At 40.3% G+C, this 25,932-nt stretch overlaps 1 protein-coding gene across 1 annotated transcript in view; it reads right to left on the reverse strand.

Moving 5' to 3' along the window:
* LOC140367399 (thyrotropin-releasing hormone-degrading ectoenzyme-like) overlaps nt 1-25,932 on the reverse strand; it is a 132,835-nt gene that overhangs the window by 43,893 nt on the left and 63,010 nt on the right. Inside the window, exon 5 of the mRNA XM_072453866.1 lies at nt 14,914-15,068. Coding sequence (XP_072309967.1) covers nt 14,914-15,068 — 155 coding nt within the window. The remainder of the gene's footprint in view (nt 1-14,913; nt 15,069-25,932) is intronic.

Below are 25,932 nucleotides of genomic sequence, written 5' to 3' on the forward strand. Positions count from 1 at the left end.
AGAAAGCTGCTAAATCATCAAACTCCTATATTTAACAACGTGATGACTTCCATAAATACCCATTCATCTGTGCAAAGAGTAGCCTCTTTATAGAAGAATACTACAGCACCATGATGGGGGGGAAATCAAGTAACATTTTCCTGACATATATTTCATCTTCGCATAGATTTGCACCATTATATTTCAAATCAGGATTCAAACACATCTGAGGACATTACCATAACTAAGAACACTACATAGAATATAGTGGTCTAAACCGCAGCAATAACAGTTTTATTTCCCCCACAAAAACATGAAACTTTGATGTTTGCAGAGGGCATTCAATTAGCTACATAATTGCAGCCTTTGTAATTTTATAAGTATGACCGTTTAAATCGCAGTTTTGATCTACATCTCTCAACTAAACATTTAACCACCTCCATCTGACAAAAGAAAGTGGTTGAATAACAATTACACGATACACAAAGTGCATTCTGTATCTGTTGTTTTGTTCTTTCACTGTTTATTTCAAACAAGCGAAAAATGATATTGTAAAGGATTACAGGGAATTATTCACTCTTCAAGTTAAATCATTTATTTTCAATCATTTCACAAAACAAATCAACTACAAACCCAAAACATAATCTTCTAAAAAAATAAGATAAAACAATCTTTCCTTTTTGTTTCTGTGCTTTGAAAATGTTTCCAAGCAAAGTAGGTCCTATTTCCATCTAATGACTTAAAAGATATGCGAGTCCTGCTGATACTGGGAGACTTTTACTACTGTAACATTTGAATCACTCTTAGTTGCATGCACTACTATGTCAGTCAAGTATTGGCAACATGTATGATTTAATGATGCAGACATGTAGTGTAATGATACAGAAACATTTAATAAAGGCCAGAAAACACTACAGGAGTATAGAGTCTTAAACGATTTATAAACGTAGACAAAAAGTGCAGATCACAGACTAGAAGAGAATGGTATGAGATTTAAAATCCTCCAAGCGCTAACAATACAGAGCCAAAAGTGATGAGCAAACAAACCTAGCACAGTTAGCACCAGCTGTTTCACTTCGCTTTGAGACTGTAACATTTGAGTAAAAACGTTGCTATTATTATTTGTTAAAACGTGAAAGTTGGCAATAGGACACAAGAGTAACGTTGTGTTTTTGGGCCCGAAGGCTTTATTAGACAGGACCGTTTAGCATGAAATGGGTGAGAGAAGTGAGCACATACAGCAAACTGTCTGAGCCGGGATTCAAACTCACAACACTGCTGTTGGCTGCACATGGAGCATGGCATATGTGCTGCTGCTTTAGCCCCATGACCACCGGGCAGCACAGCGTTGTGGTTACTAGAGTGAACAGGCAGTAGTTTCACTGATCCACGCAGTGTAAATACTCACACACTTTACTACTACTATTTTTATTATTTTTAACCTTACACACTTTTTTAAAAGTAGGTTAAAAATGGACTGGGTGGCACTTGTGACAAGGACGAGAACGCTGCAGTTAAAATGTAGAGCTTTAGAGGTGAGTAATAATTGTCCTGATATTTCCTGTGTTTGTCTTCGTAACCCTGTTTGTCCTGATGCTCTGCTCAGCTGTTGCAGCAGTGGTGTTTTATGCTTAACTTAACACAAATGTCACCGATGACACCACAAACATGAAGTGTGCAGCAGCTTAAAAATCGCTTACGAGGATCCAAACTCCGGTCACGCTTTCCTGAACTCGGGGAGAAGCCCTGCGGCCTTATTCTGTGCACTGTCGTTCCAGGCTTTAGATTTAAATTCTAAGGAAAAGGCTTGATATTATAATGTCCAAACCAGACTCCGGCTTGGAGAGGCATTTGTCTCCAGTAAGTTAGACTACTGTAACGGCCTGCTCAATGGCCTGTCCAAACGAGCTGTAAAGTAGCTGTAGTACATCCAGAACGATCACATTAGTCCTGTTCTCAGGTCTCTGCACTGGCTCCTGTGGCTCAGAGAATAGACTTTAAGTCTCTTCATGGCCTTGCACCAAAGTACATCTCGGACATATTCGTGAGTAGTGACATATGAACCATCTCGGACTTTGAGGACCTCAGGGACCGGCCTCCTGCTGGTGCCAGAGTCAGGACTAAACATGGACCGGCCTCCTGCTGGTGCCAGAGTCAGGACTAAACATGGACCGGCCTCCTGCTGGTGCCAGAGTCAGGACTAAACATGGACCGGCCTCTTGCTGGTGCCAGAGTCAGGACTAAACATGGACCGGCCTCCTGCTGGTGCCAGAGTCAGGACTAAACATGGACCGGCCTCTTGCTGGTGCCAGAGTCAGGACTAAACATGGACCGGCCTCCTGCTGGTGCCAGAGTCAGGACTAAACATGGACCGGCCTCTTGCTGGTGCCAGAGTCAGGACTAAACATGGACCGGCCTCCTGCTGGTGCCAGAGTCAGGACTAAACATGGACCGGCCTCCTGCTGGTGCCAGAGTCAGGACTAAACATGGACCGGCCTCCTGCTGGTGCCAGAGTCAGGACTATACATGGACCGGCCTCCTGCTGGTGCCAGAGTCAGGACTATACATGGACCGGCCTCCTGCTGGTGCCAGAGTCAGGACTATACATGGACCGGCCTCCTGCTGGTGCCAGAGTCAGGACTATACATGGACCGGCCTCCTGCTGGTGCCAGAGTCAGGACTATACATGGACCGGCCTCCTGCTGGTGCCAGAGTCAGGACTATACATGGACCGGCCTCCTGCTGGTGCCAGAGTCAGGACTATACATGGACCGGCCTCCTGCTGGTGCCAGAGTCAGGACTATACATGGACCGGCCTCCTGCTGGTGCCAGAGTCAGGACTAAACATTTCTGAAGATGTGAGACAGGCTTCTACTTTGACAATGTCCAAATCCAAGCTAAAAACTATTTTTGTTTAGCTCTGCATATGACTGAAAGGATTTTATCTGAACTCATGTTTGTATCTGTTTGCATTCTGATTTTAATGCCTCTTTTCCTCTAATGTAAAGTACTTTGAATTACCTTTTTCAACACAAAAAAACTAGTTCTGATATTGACTGTATATACGTATTGATCTGAATCGCCTAGAATGTATTTGAGATAGAAGTCTTCCATAATTGCGGTCGAGTGGTTAAGGCACAGCACATACCAGACTCCAAGTGGAGCTGGCCGCAGTGTCATCAGTTCAAATCCCTGACAATTTACTGCATGTCCTCCCTTCTCTCTCATCCCCCATTCCATGCTGTCTTTCCTACGGGCCAAAAATCTTAAAAAAAACAAATCTGCCATAATTGTGCTTCTAAAACTGCAGAGGAGAACAGGAGTGCTGAGAGAGGGAAAGCAGCAATCTGATGTGGGGAGGAGTGGTGAGTGAGACGGGACACACAGGCAGACGGAGATTGTTAGTAAGCTGCTGTAAAGCCACCGAAACGCTGGGATCGAAAACGCTCTGCAGAAAAACAGGTCCGCCCACTGTCCCCAAGTTAGAACTGAATTCCCATATTTATTCAGAAAGAGAAGTAAACTGAACAGCACTGCAGCTTATGCTTTTGTGTTTCTGTGGCAATTTTCACTTCTCTATATACTGTACCGTACAGCATTTGTATGTTGGGATGTATTTTATATAAATATTTTGTTCAGCTAAATCTTCATTTATACAATACATATATTTAGAGGGTCAATTGATTAAAAAAATATTCACACTTTTGATACTATGTATATTTTATAGAAATTTTTAGATTTATAAGAATGTAGTTATTTAGAGAAAACCTAAATATTTTTTATCTATTTAAGTCCAGTTCTTAATCAATCTGTGTGGTCACATGTTGCATGTAAACTTATGTGACCAAACTACAGGTTTATTGAGGTGAGAGGCCCTTCATTGTCGCTTGCGGGTGTTCCTGGCTCTTATGGTGACAGAAGTAAGCTGCTGTGATTGGCGTTTACCTGTGTCCTTTAATAGTTTGGTGGAATATTTGTCCCATATGATTAGTTTTGGCATTGGCGCAAAGCCGAACCCCTCTCCACCTCTCTGTGCTCATAAACATCAGCCGCTGATGCATTTCATGTGCAAATTTAACCGCGTGATATCACAACTCCTTCACTCAAGTAAGCCGCCTGCATAATCTAAAAGAGCACCTTTACTCAAAACAGACTGTGTGATTAATCAGCGTCAATTCATTCAATGATAAATCGCATGATTTTCAAAAGTGCAGTAAGGATGTCACAATAGCAAATGTTTGTGTTATGATTATTGTTGAGAAATTTAACGATTATTCGATTTAACGATTATTCAAGATTACTGAGATCATGACTAAACAACAATTAAATATTTAATTCATTCCTGATTTCTAACACCCAAGTTTGAGACCAGCTTTACAAAATCAAACTTTCTGAAGGACAAAATAAAGTTGAAAAAAAAAAACAGACTTTGGACTATTGCTTGAGATAAAAAAAAAAAAAATAGTTTATAAGCTAATAAGCTATAAATTAATCTTTAGTTTGTAAGCTCATATTGACTTCCCTACTCATGAATAACCACTGTGGGACAAAAACAGCGTACACAATGGCTTTGTTAAAATACATGTAATTGGTATTTTTAGAAACTACTTCTATGTTTTTGAAGCAGCTACTTGTTACAGCCACAATTAAAACAACCCCCCTGTTTCAGTCTTGGTTTGGGCCTATCCAGCCTCAGCTTGTCTCGCTTTGTTGTGTTTCCATTAATTTGTCTTTTAGTCCCTAGAACAAAGCCATCTCTCCCTTTGATCATCTCTTCTTCCTCCCTCCCTTCGTGTATGTAATAAATATTCATCCTCTGGTACACATACGACTGAATCTGATTTCTAACACGGTATGAATGGTCGATATGGACTCTCATTTGGATCGTAGAGCTAGCTATAATATTTCAAAAATAAAATGACTTTCATGAATTAGGAAACGAGAGATAACAGAAAGAGTGGAGGCAAATTAACTCTCAAACCTCCTGCTTAATTAATCGTGTGACTATAATGGAGGAGGCATAGAGAGAGGGGGGAAATTCACAGTGGCAAACAGCCAACTGCTCCAAGAGTTTGCAACTTAATTTTGGATACAGAGCTATAGGCCTGCTGAGTTTCACTTATAGGGAGGTTAGTATAAGATATATGTGACCTGCTTCAGCTACTTTCAGAGTTTGGACACGAAGCAGTCTGTAACCGTGAGTAAAAGTAAACTCTCTTATAGTTGGACAGCAGCAAAACACGTCCTGCTGTGAATAATGGGCCCTCTTGAGACAAATTCTGGGCTTTGGTACCAGTACTACAGATCCAAGGTCTCCAATAGGTGGTCCGCGGACCAACTCCGGACCACCAAGCTATATGGTCAGGCCTATGGCCATATTTTTTTAATTAGATTATTTTCGCTGTGCTTCTGCGCCACAATCATTCTGTCTACAGGAGGGAAGTGAACCTGTGCAGTGGTAACAACCTATAGCTCAACACCCAGAAGACAGTGGAGAGGATCGTGCCTCGCCCTAACAGACTCCCCCATCACCACTGTGGACTCACTCCGCTTCTTCTGCTCCACCATCACCCAGAACCTCAAGTGGGAGCCCACAATCAGCTCCCTCATCTCTGCAGGACTTGTACGTCTCCAGGACTCTGGAACGAGCAGGTCATAGCCGACCCCTAAGAATTATTCAAACCAATAACCACTCACTGCACTGCTCATTTTTTGAACTGTTCTGACAAAATATTGTGCATGTATTCAGACCAAGTCTATTCCATTGTATTTGTAAATTCAAAATTGTATGCATGCCCTTTTTGATAATTTGCTACTACTAATATACATTGTATCTTTCATTCTGTTCATTGACAATGGCAATAAACCCCTTTCTGACTCTGATTCTGACTTACTGATTCTGAACACAGCGCTCGGCGCTGCTTTGTGGCAGCTCTGCCACTGGTCACGGCAGGCCAGAGAGCCCTGGTTCATTTGAAACGCTGTTCTGTCAAAGCACAAATGTGTGATGCAGCAGACACGGTGAATAACAGCGTCATTGATGATTTGGTGTAAATGTGACATGCATAAGGACAGTGTGTTTGTAAGTCTGCTTGTTCCGTGCAGTGGCGCCGGAGGACATCATGTCCAGGCTTTGTCTTGGATTGAAGGCCTTAACCTGCGCGAGTGCATGGTCGGGCAGACAGCTGTGCATGATGTGCAGGTTGTCCCATGGCTCGGGCTATGATAGGTGGACCTCAGGCTCGTCCCGGGATGTGTGCACCTTTGCTTTAGTTGCGTAGATGCGTAGGATTGTAATTAAAAAAAAACATAATTTTACAGCTTAACATGCAGAGAACATGACTCTGGGGGCAAAGGCTATTTTCATTAGACCTGAAGCGGGTGAAAAAAATAGATGCCATGGTGTGGGCGGGGTACTGCGGGTCGGAGAACGCCAAAAACATACATTAAACTGTGGGTGTGGCTTAGTGACAAGATGCATTTGTTCTTAGTGCACTAAACGGCAGCGTTAGCTCTGTTTGTGGTAGCCTACTGTAGGCTTATATGCTTTTAATAACAAATTAACCAAATGTTGTAATGACATCTATTTTTAAGATAATCCTGGTTTAGTCCTTCTTTAGTGCTTTTTAGACCTGTGTTTAGTTCTGTGGGTTTTAAGCCTGACATTGGCCTAGTTCTAATTTAGGCCAATTCTAGACTAGGACCGTCCAACATCTGCTTTAGTCCTGCTTTTTTATCTTACTAATGTTTTTTCTGGTAGAAAAGGGTTGTTTAGTCTTGGTTTGAACCTGGTCTTGTCCCAGTTCTGCTTTGCAATAGTCAAGTCATGTTTCTGGTAAACACTGGGTTTTCATTGGCTGGATTTGAATGCTTTAGTCCTGTGATGTAATATTACTACTCTGATAGTAAAATAAGTCGGTTGTTGAATGCGTCATTGTGAGTTGTTTGTGGATCTTATAGATATTAAACATAAAATTGTGTGATTTTGACATTAGCCCTCTGAAAAATTTAATTGGAAAATATAATTGGAGACCATTGTTATTGACCCTTTAAAATCCTGTCAAGTTTAAAATTCCAGAATGGAGGCAACTGAAGGCAAAATGAAGGATTTAACTAATCAATATTTAACTCACGTCAGCTCAAAAACGCTAATAGTTTTAAGAATTTATAATACAAAATAAGCAACAATTTGGAATCTCCAGTATAGAAGTGTCCGTTAGTTTGCCTTTCTATTACAGAGGATGGAAGAACTACAATTTTCCAGCCTCTAAATTGTATTCGAGCTTCATCAAAGTGTTAATTTAGCAAAACATGTGTGGGAAAGTATGTGATAATACTAATAAATAATACTATTGAACCCATAAATCTAGATTTCTTTTTCTTCCAAATACTTTTGCCAAATGATTTTTTAAAATCATTATTAGTATTTATACACCTCAATGAGAGAAGCTCTCTTTTTCATAGGACCCTGTGTTCACAAAACACTATAAAATTACAATAAAAATGTTGCATTTACTGCCAAGAAAGAATATTCTGTTCTCCAACAAAAAATCCAATTTGAACTATATGCAGCAAACATTTTTTTGTGGTCTTTAAATTGCATAACAAAGTAGGGAACACAAAAATCTGCCTGTTACAACCTAAAATCGTTGATTTTTGCCAATGCAAATCAGTGTGCACACTTTGATTCTTTCTGTCAATTAAAAGAAACAAAGGCGCTTCAAATGAGTGAACTGCAGCACACAGCCTCAGAGGATGGACTGAGAGCGAGGTTTCTTTATATTTAGGTTAGAATGTTCTTGTTTTATAAGATCAAACTACCATTTTAAATATGTGCATTATAAATAACTTTAAAACTAGGTGGTATGAAGATCATTAAAGTGCATTAGATGGACAGCTGTGTGACTTATTTAGAACAGTACTAGAGTACATAGACCTCTGCGGTTGTAGTGTTTCTTTTATTTGGAGACAAATCTATTCAAAGTGTTTGTCTTCTTTAGAATTAATTGTTATTTAGAACTACATTATCCATGGTCACATTAAAGACATGGTTTAATCTTATTTCAGTCTGGGCTCATTTCAAACCATGTCCCTAGTTTAGACCTGATTCTCTAAATGTCCCCTGTTATTTGTCCCACCGTGTTCCTGCTTGTACCATGTGGTCCTCCTCTCAGCTCCTCCTGGGTGTGCCCAGGTCAAAGCTAAAAAGCAGAGGGGCCCGAGCTTTCTCTGTGGCGGGGCCCGGGCTCTGGAACAGCCTGCCTCTGCTTGTTAGCTCTGCTGAGACGCTAGAACATTGTTAAAAACCCACCTTTTTGCTCGGGCCTTTCGACATTACCTAAGCTGAGTCATTATTTTAATTCCCGTTATGTGTAATTGTAATTTAATGTATTTTATGTGTCAATAATGTTTTTTATTGCATTTGTTTTACAACACTTTGGGCCTTTAAAGTTGTATGTTTGCTTTAGAAATAAACTTTGGCATTGACAAATTACATTGTTTAAATGTACAGTAATCCATTTGTCTAAGAAACACTGTGATATTTTATGACTTGGATGTCTTTTAGTTGCGTTTCCTGTGTTTGATTATTTTATATCAGATATTTTGTTCATTTAAAATTCCAGGCTTCAGAATGATGATGAATTAGGACCCTTGCCACAGCAATAATTAAAAACTGAATATTCTATCTTCATACTTCATGAGGTCATTTGACTTCAACATTGTGATGCTGCTTGTACACCACAGATTTCTCTTAATTATTTACTATGCTCACTGAAGGCCAGTTTTCCGTGCATTTTCATAAATAAAGTTAAATTAGTACAGCCTTCATAAATATGGATTGCTAAACACATTTCACTTACAAAACAAGTAAACTGCATCAAGCACGGTCGCGATGTCATAGTGCCTCGCTCCCTAAAACAGATTTACATGCGCATACCTCACTTATGCTGTCACACTGAGGGAGACAAACTGTTAGATGTTTGTTTATGCTCTTTTAATTAGCCTCGGACACACACGCACGCAGCTATTTTTAACTGTATTCCCCTCACGTATTTATCGACAACTTCTCCCAAGTCCTTCACCGGTGCAGCCGCAGAGGAGGAGGCTGCAAGTACAAGCGCACGCAAATGTTTCCTCATTTACTTTTATTTAGTATTTTTGAGGGCTGCATTTGTCAACTTCCTGTTTCGTTGCCTTCCAGACAGTAAGACTAATAGCAGACATTTGAGAGTTCAAATGTCAACAGCTACTGGAAAAGTCTAAATATGACCAAAATAACTCAAGGCTGTTGGTGTGAGAGGACCGCAATGCAAGATGTATAAAATATATAACAATGGAAACGATGGGGGTGTTTAAAGATATGAGCGCGAGACAGGTGGAGGGAGCGAACAATAGATGATGAATGACTCCTTGTATTCAAATGGACTCTATGCATACACAAGCTGCAGTAATAAATTATACACATCAAGCCAGAACTGCACATAAAAAATGCAGCCTGACAAGCCCAGCCTCACGCACCTACACACACCTAAATACACACACACTGTACACCGGCTGTCACATGTACTCTATAAGGCTTATCATAGGAAAAGGCTAGGAATAATGCTACTGTTGTGCTTGTTTGGAAACTTTGGGATGGCTGTAAATCAAATGTGTTTTATTAAGGTTGTACCACTGCCTTAGTTCATTTGTTTGTTAGTGTTTGAGTATAAAGCAACAGGTTTTGAGATAGGACTGTTCTAATGCATTGAACACTTCCTAAACACTTCCTAAAATTCTTATAGCCTTTTAAAAAAAAATCCAATAGAAGATTTGAATTGTTTTACATTTTGACTTATATAGGTTGTTTTATCATTGTTCATTGTTTTATGTTGCACCAAAGCAAGTTCCTATGTTTGTGAATTCAGTTCATTGACAATACCAATAAACCTCTTCTGATTCTGTTTCTGAAATATTACTCAATAAATGAAAGGAACATTAACAGTCGTTTACAGCAGTATTTGATTTGATATGCTTTAAAGGACTAATATTATACAATGGAGGCCAATGACAATACAAATATTGTGCAATTTGGCCTTTAAACTCTTGAGTACCTTTACTTTGGCTTCATCCTCAGAGGGAATTACATACAGCAGGTGAGATAAACAACTGCCTGCACCAACATGCTAATGCAGCCATTAATGCAGCGCTTGAACTAATCGTGATTTGATGGCTTCTGAATGCTCAGAACGAGTCTAGCGATGATTGATAGACAGCGCAAAAGATCTCAGGGATCGAGGGACTTTCTAAAACAGGATTCATCAAACTATGAAGCTAAATATAACTCCAGGTTAGGTTTTTGATGAGGGAACAATGTTATAACACTGCTACAAAAAAAGGACATTTTGCATAATATGTGTCCATACGTGTGCCCTTGCTGATGCGTCACTTTCCAGTTTTGCAGGCTTGTAAGCACCTGTGGAGCGATGCAAGTCAGTGTAGCCCTTAATGTTAAAACAATGTCACTGTGTGGAGATGCAGCAGGAGAAAATCAAGGGTGATTATAGACTTTCCTGAGCTGTTGGAGGTAATAAGCAGCTCAGTGTATATTCTGGTGAACATATGTGTGTCGGGCGGCCGTGCTCCGCTGCCAGCCCTCAGCACACATCACCAATGTCCTCGTGCATATGGTCGAATTAATGTGTGAACACAAGAGATCAACAGATGAAGAGCACAAATCTGCTTAGCTGAATCTCATCCCAATGTTTTCTTTGTCTCTTTTAATTAACCGACAGCTGATACGGACAAACTAAAAGGCTTTTCTGGCAGATACACTCGTCTCCCCCCAGTGTCTGTTTGTGTGCGAAACTAAGTGCGAAACTAATTTGGGGGGATTTTAGGGGAACAAGATGTACCACAGCATCAGATTGGGTGAGGTGTATTTTGAATCCAGTTGACCTGCAGACAGAGAACAGCCGTCATTTTATTTCACTGTTTCACGATAATGGTTTGGGGCTTGCGGTGAGAACAGCCTACAGACTTTATGTTCAGCTTCTGCGCACGCTCCCACATCACAGAGATGCTCACGGAGGACATTGGGTTAATTGGTAGCTTACTAAATTGCCGGTAGGTGCGAGGGAAGAGCTGTCATGAACTCCCTGTGCTCTCCAAAACCCTGAAAAGCAACATGGCCAATTACCACAGGCTTTGCCATTTTGAAGCAAATACATTTACAACCTGTGTTAATTTTAAGTAATGCGCTACAACCCAAGATATTTAAAACATTTCAATGCATACTTTGAGTTTGAGAAGATAAACAGAACACAGACAAAATAGGAACATGTATTATGTATTATATCGGTGTTATATATTTTTACTTTTGTTCAAGATGTCACATTTTCAAACACAGCCAAATATATTTTGTTTACCAGTATATCGTTATATATAATGTCTTATCTGGTCTTAACTATATACTATAAATAAAAGGCACATTATAGATCAATAAAAGTAACTAAAGCTAGAGTACTGAGTTTTTTATGGATCGGACACCTTTCCTAATTTCCTGGTGCTGTTATTGATCTGGTGCATTAAGTCAGTTATTGTGACACATGGGCACTGCTGGACTTTTCTGGAGATTATTCCTCTAATCTCTTCTCTCCAGCTCCAATAATCAACAGCATGTGCACTTCTCACCCTCCTGGTTTGGTGCTGTTTATTGAAGTGCCTTTAAAAGTTGTATTCATTTATTTATCATCTGTGCTGGAAGGCAGTATTGGATTCAGAATATGTGTTAACAAGGTTGGGCCTTCTCTTGAATGTGCTTGTCCTGAGCTTGTTGTGAATGTCTGTCGTGCGGAACCATCAGTGTTTGTGTCAGCTGATGGGAGCACATCAGGTAGTCTGCTGCTGAATCCACATGCTCTCCATCTGTTCCCCAGAGAACAACAACACGAGTCCAAACCTGCTTATGTAACAGTTCAGGACGCCACATGGTTCAAATCATTTATCACTTTTCAGAGAATCCATTGGTGTCAATGTTGTGCCTCAACAAAGTGCCAAAGTTCTATGGATAAGCTTTAGTATGTCTACATCCTTGTGTGAACAATAACTCAAAATGCTACAATCTGAATGAAAAACAGTTTTGAAGTGGAAAAATGAGGCAATCAATTTAATACGGCAACAACAAAACAGCTAACCTTATTACTTTTCAACACTTTTGAGAAGATTACAGAAAATAAATGCATGTCTGTTTAATTGTGCATGGTTTCAGTGCACAGCTACGGATTGAAATCTTTATATTGCACTTTAGCTACAAAGAAAAAAGTACTGGAGTGTGTCTGAGACGGGTAAACAGCTTTACGGTGTAATTGAGTGCAAATTTGAACAAAAATAAACTGACTTCATCAATTTCCTTTCATCTCAAAGCTAAATGGAAGGAGATAAAAAAAATTTAAAAAGTGTAGGAATCCAAAACAAGCCCAAAAACACGGCTTGTCTTGCACAGGCCATCTCATTGTGAAGCTTGTTATTCAGTGGCGTTTGGCAGAGGAGCTGCGCTTGCCTGAAGACAGCTTAGATCCACAGAGGAGTGAGTGTCTGAGGCCATGTCCTGCAGGAGATGAAACGGAGACGCCATGTTTTTGCCAATAGCACAAAGATATTTACAATGAACATCCTCTGTTTCATCTGTATAATGATCCCAACCAGAGGCATGCATTTTTCCACAGCAGCGGCAGCTCATTTGCCAAGTTAAAGCTGTAGACCGCCTCTCATTATGCAGATGGTGTTGACATACCAACCTCTGAAATGCCAGCGTGGCTCCAAAGCACACTGTTCGACACTGTACTGATAATCAAGCGCATGTTTCCGTGGGTATGTTCATGAATGTTATAACCTGCTTGCACAATATGTTGGGCTTTTTTTTGTTCTTCTTCTTTCTGATTCCTTTTAGGGATATTGGGATTTTTTTCTCTCTCTCATTAACAATGGGGATTTGGTCGTGAACATCCTGAGCAAGGGCACATCTTCAAATTCATTTACACAAGGCAGATGAGTTCATGAGCACTAGTTTTTTGGATAATAGGAGGCAGAAACTTCACGAGAAGCCTTAGAGCATTTAGCATCGCCTCAACTATTAACACTCCTGGACGAATGAGGGATTACACCGGATTGAACACTTATTTGCTTATACTTTGTTGGCTAGATTACATAAATGAAGCGTTATTAATATAATTGCGAGTAAGAGGAGATGACAAATCCTATCTTCTTTTGGTGAAGATGGGTCAAGGGTCATACAACAGTACAACCAATGTCCAATAACACTGCATATTCCTTCAATTCGTACAAATAAGTAGAATGCAATTGCAGTTTATCCCAATACACCCAGTTTTAGACAAATTGTTTCAATTGTGTCCATAGTGTCTAAAGAACAAATCTAAAATCAAATCTAAACCGAAACAAGGTCAAATTGAATCTGGTTCAAATTGATGCAATTTTTCAACTCTTGCTTTAGCATTCTCTTCTATTTATCCATTTACACACACTTTTCTTGTTAGTGTATTGACCCAAATGCATTTTGCGCCTATTTTCTTATTCAATGAGCAGCTCCGTGTGCTCTACGTGTCCTTTGTGGCGGCGTAAACCTCTGAACTGACAGAGTCCTTTACATGTATTGGTGCTGCATAGTGTTTGTCGGCCTGTCTCATGCTCAACATGGTACGGTAGAAACAGGATCACGTCTTAGCCTGATTCTGCAGCTGAGTGGATTTGCAGCACATGCTCGCATCACAGACGTTTCACTTGAAGCTGTTTTGACTTCTATCACATTCACTCAGTTTGCAGAGGGAGGATTAGCATTTGTTTTTACAGTTTCAGGTCATTTGTCAGGACATTTACAGGTTTAGTCAAAGTAGAGGGCAAAAAGCAGTAACAATAAATGGCTATTTTCTTGATTAAAGGTTCACTATGCACTCAGTGTTGATTGTGTTGGCGGATGCCTTTGCCAGATCTTTCTTGCAAAAGAGATTCTGAATCTCCTGCTTGTCTCCATGGAGATGTTACTGTGTTGCCTGAAATGTTCCCATATCATATTACTTTATATCAATACAGCTTTAAATCTAGCAGGAGACGCCACAAGGTCAAGATAGATTGATGGAGTAGAATATATAGATATATAATGTCCTACAGTAGGATTATATAGAAGTATAATGCAATAGTGTTTGACATTTTAGGGAAATACATTCACATTTTTACAGATTTACATAGTGCACCTTCACTCTCAGTGAGACAAAGCAGGTGCAAACATTGTATGCACAAGTTATTAATGAATGATGAAAAATGTCCTACTCTTTATCCCCAAAGATGTAAGCGTCTTTGCATATTTAACTGCAAAACTAATTATCTTAATTTAGATTAGGCTTGAACATGATTTCAGATTGAAATTGTTAAAACACTAGGGATCAATTATTTCTGGCAATCCTGTGTGGTCATGGTTTTTCTCCTGTTAACTGACTAAAGTTGATGATTGTAAAAGCAGTACATGAGGTCAAGTCATAGCTGTTTTGTGAACTCTTGAGAAACAGCTTCATATCGGTTATTAAGGGGGTAAAAGATGAAGAGACCACAGTCAATTATCAGAGTCAAACACAGTATCACTGATGTCAGGAGTCAAAGATGGCAGCATATTTTCAGAAAAAGGTCCAACTAAAATGTTTTTCTATTTCATTTGATCCCATTTGCCTGATGAGCCACTCCTAGAGATACACGATGAACAAAAATATAACACTTAACATTATAATATTCTCTTCTATTGTGTTGTGAAAAGTTAAAAAAAAAGGCCTTGAATAAAATAAAATGATGTTTTAAAGTGAAGAAGGGATTGAGAACTTGATTTGGATGGTTCAGATGTAAGTCTGTCTGTGAAGTATTCTTCATGGTGGATGTGTGTACCAGTACCTGATGACAGATCTCGTGGACCACCACCATGGTCAGCTCCATCTGATAGGACGATGAAGACACCTCAGCGTCGAGTAAGACCTTCTGCTCCACAAACACGCTCAGGCCCCAGTTCTCCATCGCAGCATACGGATGTTTGGGCACGGCCAACAAATCTGACAGGAAAAACAACAGAATTACATTATAACTTTGTAGCTCGTGAGTCTCATTAACACACTCACTATGGGTCGTATCCAGCTGGAACTGTGCTTTTTAAATGAGGAGCGGGCAGACTGGATAGATGCTGGCAAGTGAGCACATCCCATTTTGGGTTCAAATTAAACCCATGAGTCATTTAAACAACCTGCCAAAGAATCCTTTTATCCTGCAACATGGAAATATGTTTCTGATGTAAATGACCACTGCTGGAGGAGGAGTGAGCCGAGAAAAAGCAAAGGCCAAGAAAGTGTGAGAGCGCTTTACCTGAACATAACCATTTATTAGAAAAGACAATGCGTAGTTAAGATTCTGACTTAAATGATGTTGCTTTGATACAGGCCAGAAATTAAAGTAATCCATTAAAAGAAAAAGAATAATGGTTGTGTTAAAAGCAAGTTAGTAACACTGCATCACAGCAGCATGTGCAAGTGAATCCTGAGAAGAGCTGTTCTATTCTGTATTCAGATTAACGACAGATTATTATAAAATGTAAATTATAATCGCTGATGAACTATAATATAACAAAACACTTTAAACGGTGCAATTACGGTATTTGTAATTTAGCATTTTTGTATTATTTATTGTATTTATTTGATCCACTATTCAGAGAAATTACTTCATTGGAATTAAAAGCAATATCTTGCCAAGACACCATGTATAACTCAGAGTATATATAAATAATATATGGTATACAATAAGCTATAAAGATGTCAGTGGGCGACAGTAGATACAGTCGTGTCAACTCAACTTAAGTGCAGTGGTTTTAACACGTGTATAAGTGCTGTCTTGTATTGTACATATCGCCAGTCTATTATTATAATTAATGATAACACATTTTAGTCATCCAGCCGTGGCAAGTGACCTCCCCCTCCTTCTTCCTCCACCTCCTTCTTCCTCCCCCTCCTTCTTCCTCCCCCTCCTTCTTCCTCCCCCTCCTTCTTCCTCTCCCTCCTTCTTCCTCCCCCTCCTTCTTCCTCCACCTCCTTCTTCCTCCCCCTCCTTCTTCCTCTCCCTCCTTCTTCCTCCCCCTCCTTCTTCCTCCACCTCCTTCTTCCTCCCCCTCCTTCTTCCTCCACCTCCTTCTTCCTCCCCCTCCTTCTTCCTCCACCTCTTCCACCTCCTCTTTCTCCACCTACTCCTCCTCCTCCTCCTCCTTCTCTTCCTCCACCTACTCCTCCTCCTCTTCCTCCTTCTCCCTCTCCTCCTCCCTCTCCTCCTCCTCCTCCCCTCCCTCCCTCCTCCTCCTCCTCCACCTCCTCCTCCTCCTCCCTCCTCCTCCTCCACCTCCTCCACCTCCTCAACCTCGTCCTCCTCCACCTCCTCCTCCCTCCTCCTCCTCCACCTCCTCCACCTCCTCCACCTCTTCCTCCTCCACCTCTTCCTCCTCCTCCTCCCTCCTCTCTCCTCCTCCTCCCCTCCCTCCCTCCTCCTCCTCCTCCTCCCTCCTCCCCTCCCTCCCTCCTCCTCCTCATCCCTCCTCCTCCTCCTCCTCCCCTCCCATCTCCCTCCTCCTCCTATGTTCATAGCACCACATACTTGTTGACAACTCTTAACAGAACTCAACATGATAGAAAAAGATAATAAATACAATCAGCCATTATGCTATGCGGCTAATGTCTGTTATGTTCTGATATCAGCGTGCCATTGGTAAATGCACTGCCATGCTCAGCTGTTTCCCCTGCTTTGTTGTGAATGCACAGTTTCTACGTGTCTGTTTTGGCTTTGAGCTCTGCAAAGGAGAAGAGTCTATGGCAACCGTGGGCACAGGTGGACTCTGGAAGCTGCGACACAGGCAGACGCACAGGAGCGAGAGGCAGAGGAAAGAGGGAGCATCGCAGCGGCAGCATTCTCTGATAGTTTAGTTGAGTTTTTGAAATAGCAGTGTACATTTCTGCTGTTTTCACGGGGCAAATATTAAACACAAATAATATATATGTTGACTACGAGGGGCACAAAGCAAAGGGGCAGGTGCTCTGTCTGTGCTCGGCTCTGTAAACACCCGAACACACCGCGGTACAGTCGGTAATAGAGGTCATCACTGAGAAGAGCAGCGCTGATTAGAGCAGAGGAGCAGATGAAAAGAACAGTGAGAATGAAACCTGATTGTTTTATTGTGAAAAAGAGCTATTTCCCGGAGTTAACGAGTTCAGAGCCTGATTTAAAATTGAAATTACCAAGTGGCATTTCAGAGGCAGACATCTTTATCAGTGGTACAACAGTGGACAGGGAATTACTGCATTCACGGTTTAATCACCTTCACTGCACGTGCTGTAAAAAAAAACCCCACAAAGGTTGGAAAACACAAACACGTTGTCGGAGTCTTTTCTGATAAGCCATTTTGTTTCTTAAAACTGAAAGAACAAAACGCTCCAGGCGCCACTTTAAACCTTTTGTTTCTCTGCAAACATAAAACACAGTACATACAAGCAGCCGCCAGTCTTTTATGCAACAGTATTACACTATAGTCTACAGCAGAGAGAACATCCTCTCACACTCTACTGCTGCACTTCTTATCAATAAATTGGCACTGTTAATTCCTTTTTAAGTGACAAAAGACAAAACAATTCTATAAAACCTCAGTGATTGACGTTTAGTCTTACGAGCCAAATGTCAGTATTAATCCAGCCTTTGTTTTGTAAGTACCACAGGTCAAGTAATCAAAGTGCGGCGCCTCTAAAACAGCTCTCCTCGGCAGCTGTCACTCACAGTCAGCATGAACTTAATCAGGCTTCAAGCAAAATGTCAAGGTACGACTCTATTTGACCAACGCTTAGCATTTTACAACCTAGCAGGGACTGCGCTATCACAAAAGGCAAAGCAGTGTGGATTTATGAAGATATTTGGGGGACGAATAGAAACGAAAAGTGTGATTTATGGGCAAAGTTGAACTGTTCAGAAGTTGTACTTGAATTTAAGTTCACTGCAGATGTGTTTTTGCTTTTCCATTTTTATCTGAACAGCTTGACTGACAACTTAAACTCCTCTTCCTTATCTTTAGCAGCTTTATTAGGCTGATAACTATATACACAACACTTTGCTATTAGCGGTCATTTAGATGTTGCATTATAAGTGTTTTCCGCAAATGACAAACATCTTAAAATGCCATCCTGAAACAACTTTCCAGTATTCAAATTATGGTTGTGATAAATTCTTGGTAATGACTAATGGCTGCGTCCGAATGTCCACACTACTCCCTAAATGTTTAGTGCTGTCTGAATGTCAAACAGGTGAAAATGTTGTACACTCAACATTTCCTACAATGCATCTGGAAAAGTTGGTCAGAGATGGTCGAGACTCGTCATTCTAGACCACAATGCATTGCGAGAGTTGGAAAAACCACAGTGGACAGCGACTGGTCTTTAACTGGACACAACACGACGTAATGAAAGCACTTAATGAGAGTTGTTTAAACACTCTGTTGACCCATGATTATGAACTAAACACTCAAGTCAAGTGGCTAACATTAGCCGCTAACCTTAGCTTGAGCTGTAAAACGATGACCAACAGCGCCAAAAATCGACTAATCCAGAGCGTTGGATGTTTAACGTGAGATCCATGTTAAATAAAACTGGTAAAACATAACGATGTGTCAGACGGATTGGACCAAGATTTATTACAATTGCATTATTTCTGAGTTTGGCAGACGTTTTCTTCACCTTCACGCCAGCCACGTGACCCGGTGGTGAGGAGGAAGTGTCTGAATCTGTCTGTGAAGAGTGCACTATATAGTCTGAAAAATAGAGCAGTAGTGAATGAGGGGTGAGGGGCTAGGGAGCACATCTGGACACAACCTATGAGATAATGAAAAACATACAAACTCATTCCCGCTTTAATTTATTCTCAATAATTTGGTGTTTATAAAATGCAAAAAAAATGTAATCACAGTCTTTTTTTGTTCAATAACCCCCCCATTAACCCCTTGTTTTATACTTTTAGAGGCTTTTAGAGGTCATTTAGCAGTTATTCCCTTTTGCCCCATTCTCTGCTTTACCCTGAGCTCTAAACGGCACAAGCTAATTTGTCAATATATACATATAATGGTTGAACAATCTCAGGAGGTGGAGCATGGCTTAGCCGGCAATGCATTCAATATGGAGGTTCCTATGGAAACGTAAGTCCAAATAACCGACAAACACGCTTTCCATTACCACTGTCCAATGACATCTCAGCGCCCGCTCCTAGGCAGACTGCTATTGGCTGACAGCTCATCGTTCACATGAGCGTGGACCAGACAGCAGAACGGATTGGTCGGCTGAAAGGGAATGCAGCAGCGATGAGTTTGACTTTAGGGGGAAATGCAAACGAAAGGCTTTGGTCTAAGGAGGAAAATGCAAATGAGACATTATACTCAATGGAAGCGGAAATGAAACAAATTATTTCACACTGCGGCAAAGTAACCCTGGAGGTGATGTTCATGACCTGAAACTGGCACAAATACTGTTCCTCGTTATTGCTTTCTCCTGAACCAGTCATGTGTGGACGCATTTGTGTTAATCGTTAATTTAGACCATTGTACTTATGCAACAACATAAAACATTGGTAATTTCTATACATTATAGGACGCCCTAAAAAAATAGAAAAAAGAGATGTATCATCACAAGGGGCAATCTTAAAAAAAAAAAAAAAAAAAAAAAAGGATTTCATGGCATTCACGTTAAAGGGTTAAAGGATATATATATATATATATATATATATATATATATATATATATATATATATATATATATATAATGTATATATGTATATATATATGTGTGTATATATATATATAGTTATGTATATATGTATACACGTATATATGTATACACGTATATATGTACACACGTATATATGTATACACACATACATACATATATACATATGTATATATGTATGTATTTATTGGACAATATTTAAAAATCGGTCAGTTCTCTGACAGTATTTTCTCAAGAGAGCAGCAGGGTTAGAGCTCTATTGCTAAACTGACTTAGTTCTTATTTAAGGATACGTAAAATACATTTCACTGAGCAATACATGCAACAAGATTAAAATGAACTAGTTCTGTTTTTCATACGTTTAAGATGGCAACAGGTCCAACACCTTTAAATCCTGTGTGCAGAGACAATTACTGCCAAAAGATGTGTGTCATTACAAACTGAGACTGTGTAATAAATCAAACATCATAAGTAATGACAAACGCACATTTGCTCATGTCCCTCCTGAGGGCAATTTAGAGTTATGGAAGCACTAAGATCAATATTAACACTATGGATGGAGTAAACTGTGATGGAACATAATATAGCACGTACATCACAAACGTCACTCTTAAATGGATATGAAATGCTGTGCCTTTTTCTATACCACAAAAAGTATAGGTTATATTTGCATTTCCGTAGACGAAAACATCAATCCATTTGTGTTTCTGAAGATACTGGGAACTTGTGAGCACATTGCAGATCTTATCTTCAGTTGTATTTAATTCTGCTTGGCCAAATGCGATAGAATATGCGTCAGTTTGGTTTGACTTTGCTTTGAGGCTCGTCGTGCTGTGCCAAAGACATCACCATACTTGTCTGTTGTTTGCGTCGCACCCTCTCTCTCTCTCTGTCTGTCATAGTGCCCCAAACTTGTCCACCAATTATCTCATGCTTGTTCAGATAAGGGCTGCTCCATATCCAACAGTTACAAGGATAGTGGGAAAGCTGAGGATTTAGCTTCAAAATTTAACATCCTCACAGTTGCTATTGACTACAGTCACAAAGAAACCCCTGTTAAAACAAAAGTAAATGGGAAGCAGTTCATTAAAAGGAAAAGGGCTGCTTTGAATAAACAAGCTGGATGCACATTATTAGTATTATCTGAGGGGACTGGACAGCAGAGGGTGTAAACTGGGTGCAGTGGGTGGGATAGCAGGAGAGGTCTTTCTAATGAAAAGGGTTCATGAATGTAAATAGTGAATAATGATACCAGTCCCCCCCCCAGATATGAAGGCGGGCTTTGAAAATAATGAGGCCATCAGTTTCTACTCCGACAACAACAAGCACACGCACATTGTAGATGATGTGCATTGGATACTGGCTAAAACTAATTGGGTATAAATCTGTATTTTTATCAAGCCAGTGCAGCCAAGTGTGATTTTTGCATTGTGTTTTGTGGAGTGCGGGGAGTTTGGTTCCATAAACTGCCAAAGAGGTGAGCAGCAGTTATAATATTAAAAGAGGTGTAAAAATATTTAACAAGGACTAGGCATAGAGAGTGTTAGAGAGGGATTTAATGAGCACAAGTGCAGACTCAGAGACAGTGTCAAGTGATGGGAAAATGAGCAAAATATCCACCAGCAACAGAACAAAATGTGCTTGAATTATTTCACCCACTGCCAGCACAGATTGGGTCAGGGCCCATACTCAGGGTGGGTCACAGTGAATTGTAAATGGGCTGAATAATAAGGCCAAAACAATCCAAAGTAAATCTAGTCAATTCAAGACATTGTTTGAAAAGATTAGTTTCCAGAAGATGCAGTAGCACTTTATATTTAAATTTTCTTTTAACAATTTTATGAAAGTACTCAATGAGTACAACTGACACAAGAATTTTCTCCGGGATTAATAAAGTTATATCTTATCTTATCATAAGGAGGACTTTAGTAGGTTTGGTAATGATTGAACTTTGTGATGTGTCCTACATTAATCCAGTCCTCATTTAACCATGTTTGTCAGTGTGAGGCTTTTGTGGGTGGGGTTTGCCTGTTTTTCCCCATGTCTGGGTTGGTTTCCATGGCCACTCTAGTAGTCCTCACCAAACTCATGATCTGGGTCTTTATTCACCTTATTCCACCCGCCCTCTTTTCCCACTGTTCCCTCTTTTCCCATGTATCCCATGTATCGACACTTCCGTTGTACTCTCACTTCAGGTCCAGCAGGAACTCCATTGGTTTAAATGGAGAACGAGGGAAAAGTCCTGCTGCTAAAACATGCTATAAAGTAGATTGATTTGTGTAAAATGTACAATGTTCATGTGACCAACAAGTCAACGATGCACTGATTTCCTGGGCGGCCAGAAAACGGCTTTTTAGTCTGTGTAGAACTTATTTTCTCTTGGGGTAGAGCAGCCCTCAATAATACAATAGATCTATGATGGCGGAGCCCAGATGGGAATAGATCACAGTCTGCAGTCTTGCCTCCTGATTCGGTCCCTCCCCTGTCTCCCCCTCCCCTTATATGTCCGTTTGCTCCCTCCCACCTGGGCGTGGCATTCTCTGCTCTTTACACCTGGCTGCAGGCTGCAGGCTGCAATCTGCAATCAGGAGCAGTTCAAGAGGCTCAGCTCCACAGCAACTCATTATCAGTGTGTTTGTTGCTTCTTGTGCAGGTAGTGCACGTTCGGTCTAGATATTTTGACAATTCACACTTTTGTCCTGTTTTTCTGCCTGCCCATGTACGCAATACATTTTGACGCACTTATCTATTTAAATCAACATTATCGTATTGTAAGAGTTTGTATCTGAGATTAGATAAGTGACACTGAACAGTTTGAAGCTGTTCTGATCTTCTTCTAACTTGCTCCTCTTTGCGCTTACCCATTTTTTCTTGTCTCTAAATCTTGAGTTTGAGGAAAGAAATAATCCCTTGCTTCCTAATAGGCCTTTTACTAACTTGATTACAATCCATGAAAAGATAATCTTATTTATAATTTCCCTGAATTCTTGATCACAATGTGTTTCTATTATAGAGTTTAACATTCCCAGCACTATCGCCATGCCCTTGAAGAGATACACAGGTGTATGGATCATAGCCAAAGGGCTGTGTTTGTCAGATTGCAGGCTGACAGACAAGTACAATCAATGAACTGGATTTCCCAAAAGTTATATAAACTGAATATCATTTTACAGTCAAGGAGAGTCTATAAAGCTTTAATATCACAGGAAGTATTGAAGTGGAGCAAGATTGTGTTTAAGATTCATTATTTTCAAGTTTTGCATTGGTTTTTAGGGTTCTGAAACCAATCTAAACATGGATAACAATTCCTTGCGTACAATTGATAACGAAAATCCAATTCACCAGCCAAGCTGTTGTTCAACCACTGACTCCCATTATGGCATAGGCAGGAAGCACATTTAGGGAACCCACGGCGTCACTTAGAGTTAACTGCTGTCTTCCCACCGAGCGTGGGGGGGGGGCGCAGATGTTTTGATATGCTTTATCACTGGTGGACAGCTGTCAAATAATTGTCTGCTTTCACATTCACAGTAAAATTAACCTCTCCATTATTTTTCCTGAGCTGTTACCATGGTCACGCCGTACCAGAAATGTCATTGTCATCTCATTTACATCAAAGCAGTGACAGCACCAGCCCAGATTTACCAAACTCTGTGACAAACACAGAAAGACCCGGGAGTGGAACCCACAACCTTCTTGCTATAAAACATAGGTACCGGCCACTCAACTACTATATTTATGTGGCTCATTATTTGTTTGGAATAGATTAATTATTGGCTTTATCCCATTAGGTTTAACTGTACAACACAATGTTTGAATGAATGAGATTACAGTGAGGACACAGTGGAAAATGTTGTATTGGCACAGTAGATGTCATACATTCATAACATCTTGTGTCCCAACAAATAAATGTTATTCTAAGTATAACTACAATAATATGTTCAGAAAATGTCCACATCCTTGGAACGTAGTAATGTAGTAAACAAACAGATGATCAGGTTATCTTGTATAGAAATAATAATATTTAAAAAACACAAGTTTTATTCTAAAAGTGACAAATGAATGATGTGCTTAGTATCCACTGCAGCACTCTATGACAATCCATTTAGACTCATTTGCAGGAGGAGTGACTTTACACAGACAAATGCAACAGCACATTTATTTCATTTCTTTGCTGGAGCGTGACAAACACATCTGCCTGGCGTTGTTATAAGATGGCCCCAATTGCACCCATTCATGTTTGGATGGGAGTAGTCGCACAGGTGCAGGTCGTAATGTGGTGTCCACTTGTCTTAGCGTACATTTTAATGGCAAGTGCAAACAGGGCTCTTGAGGAGATAGATGATGAGACGCGAGTGCCATTAGCCAGCAGATGGGGCATTTATATAACATCTTCATTTTGCTGCCTGTCCTGTTTTTTCCATCTGCTGCCTTCATGTGCTCATTCTCTGTTCTCCTCTACCTGCCTTCTTCCTCTCTGCTTCGTTCTACGCCTCCGTATGTTCAAATCTCTTTACATTTTGTCACACAAAACGGCGGCCTCTCTGACCATCTGTTTCTTCTTGTTCCCTTCTCAGCGCTTGATGCTCGAGATGACCCAGCCTTAGTTGTCGACCTGCTGGATTGTGGCCGTCTGATCGTCGCAGCGGGGCATGGAGCTTGCAGGGCAAAGCCAAAAGATCATAGCTGGGAGAGATCGTAATGAGGAAGAGGTGACACTTTAAAGACCTCTGATAAACCTTTTAAGTCAAGTCCTGCCAAGTTTGAACAAGTTCTATAAAGCTATGGGCCAATGTGGATATGTCACCGATTTGACATTTTTAATCCACTAAACAGATCAGGAAAAACCTTTTTGTCTCAATGAAAACACCATTATGGAATCACTATGCATCACAATAGATTATAATTTCATGAGGACCAAGATTGTGTGGACAGTAACAGAACGCACGCCTTGTGTCTCCATTATACAGAGTGTTGTAAATGACTTATCCGAAGATAAAAACAGCTTTTTGCGTGAAGTGACTGAATACATAAAACAGATTCATATTAGAGCCTGCCCAACATTACGCACTTGACTTAAATAATTAGCTGGGGATGGTTAATTTGAAAAAGAGAGACAAACCCAGCGTTATTAAAACAACCATAAAGGATTTATTGCTCTTTATAGTCTAATGAAATATTCTCTGAAGTAATAAATTATGCACTTCAAACACTAATGCAGCACAGACAGACAGAACATATATGGAAGATTAATTAGCTTGGTTTATAGGATTAGACACACACGCACGCACGCACACACACACACACACACACACACACACACACACACACACACACTGGCCATTCATTTAAGCATTAGACTTTTGGTTGTTACAAATCCTCAAGATCGTTTTCCTTCTATAGTTTTAGAGCTTTTTATTGTTTTAGTTTAAAAGCTGATGCATTGAAATAGTGTCAAACTGAACATCTCCAGGGCAATATAGATGGCAGAGTATGTGACAATATTAACATAATGCAAGCGCTGCAAACAATACACAAAGAAAGGATTTACTATTGTAATGGGATCTTATCACTTTGTAATGCTGGAACAAAAGATTTAGGATGTAACAGTCTGATAGACTCACTACCAAACCTCAACAACATTCTCTGTTACCTCCAGATCTGCTTCTTGACTTTTGTTTAATGCTACACTTACTATTCTTAAACAGGGCTGGTCTCACTATGATATTCTGATTTAAATTATTCAATCACCCATCATCGTTTTTTGCACTCATTCCAAGTTTCCCACCGGCTTGTACATCGTTTCGAAACATAATTTGTCTTTGTTTCGTACAGCTTAACAGACCAAAAAGCTCTGTTTGTCTGTCCGTCCAAAAGACTGGAGCTCACAAGTGTCATCTGTGACGTTTAATTCAGAGATTAAGTGTTATTTAATCCATTTATTAAACTAATCCTCCATTGTGTGTCCATCCTTGGGGCTAATAATGTGGCTCATTATGAAGATGTCAGCGCAGGGATGAAGCGATGTCCGGCCGCGTGCACGAGTATAGCTGCGGGATGAACCAGTTCTGTCATTTTACCAACACACGTGAGAAGCTCAAAAAGGCCCACTCGCCACTACGCCTTG

The sequence above is a fragment of the Eucyclogobius newberryi genome, unplaced genomic scaffold (genome assembly GCF_026437365.1).
Source record: "Eucyclogobius newberryi isolate DKJ021-1_F unplaced genomic scaffold, fEucNew1.0.hap1 SCAF_2, whole genome shotgun sequence".
Lineage (NCBI taxonomy): Eukaryota > Metazoa > Chordata > Actinopteri > Gobiiformes > Gobiidae > Eucyclogobius > Eucyclogobius newberryi.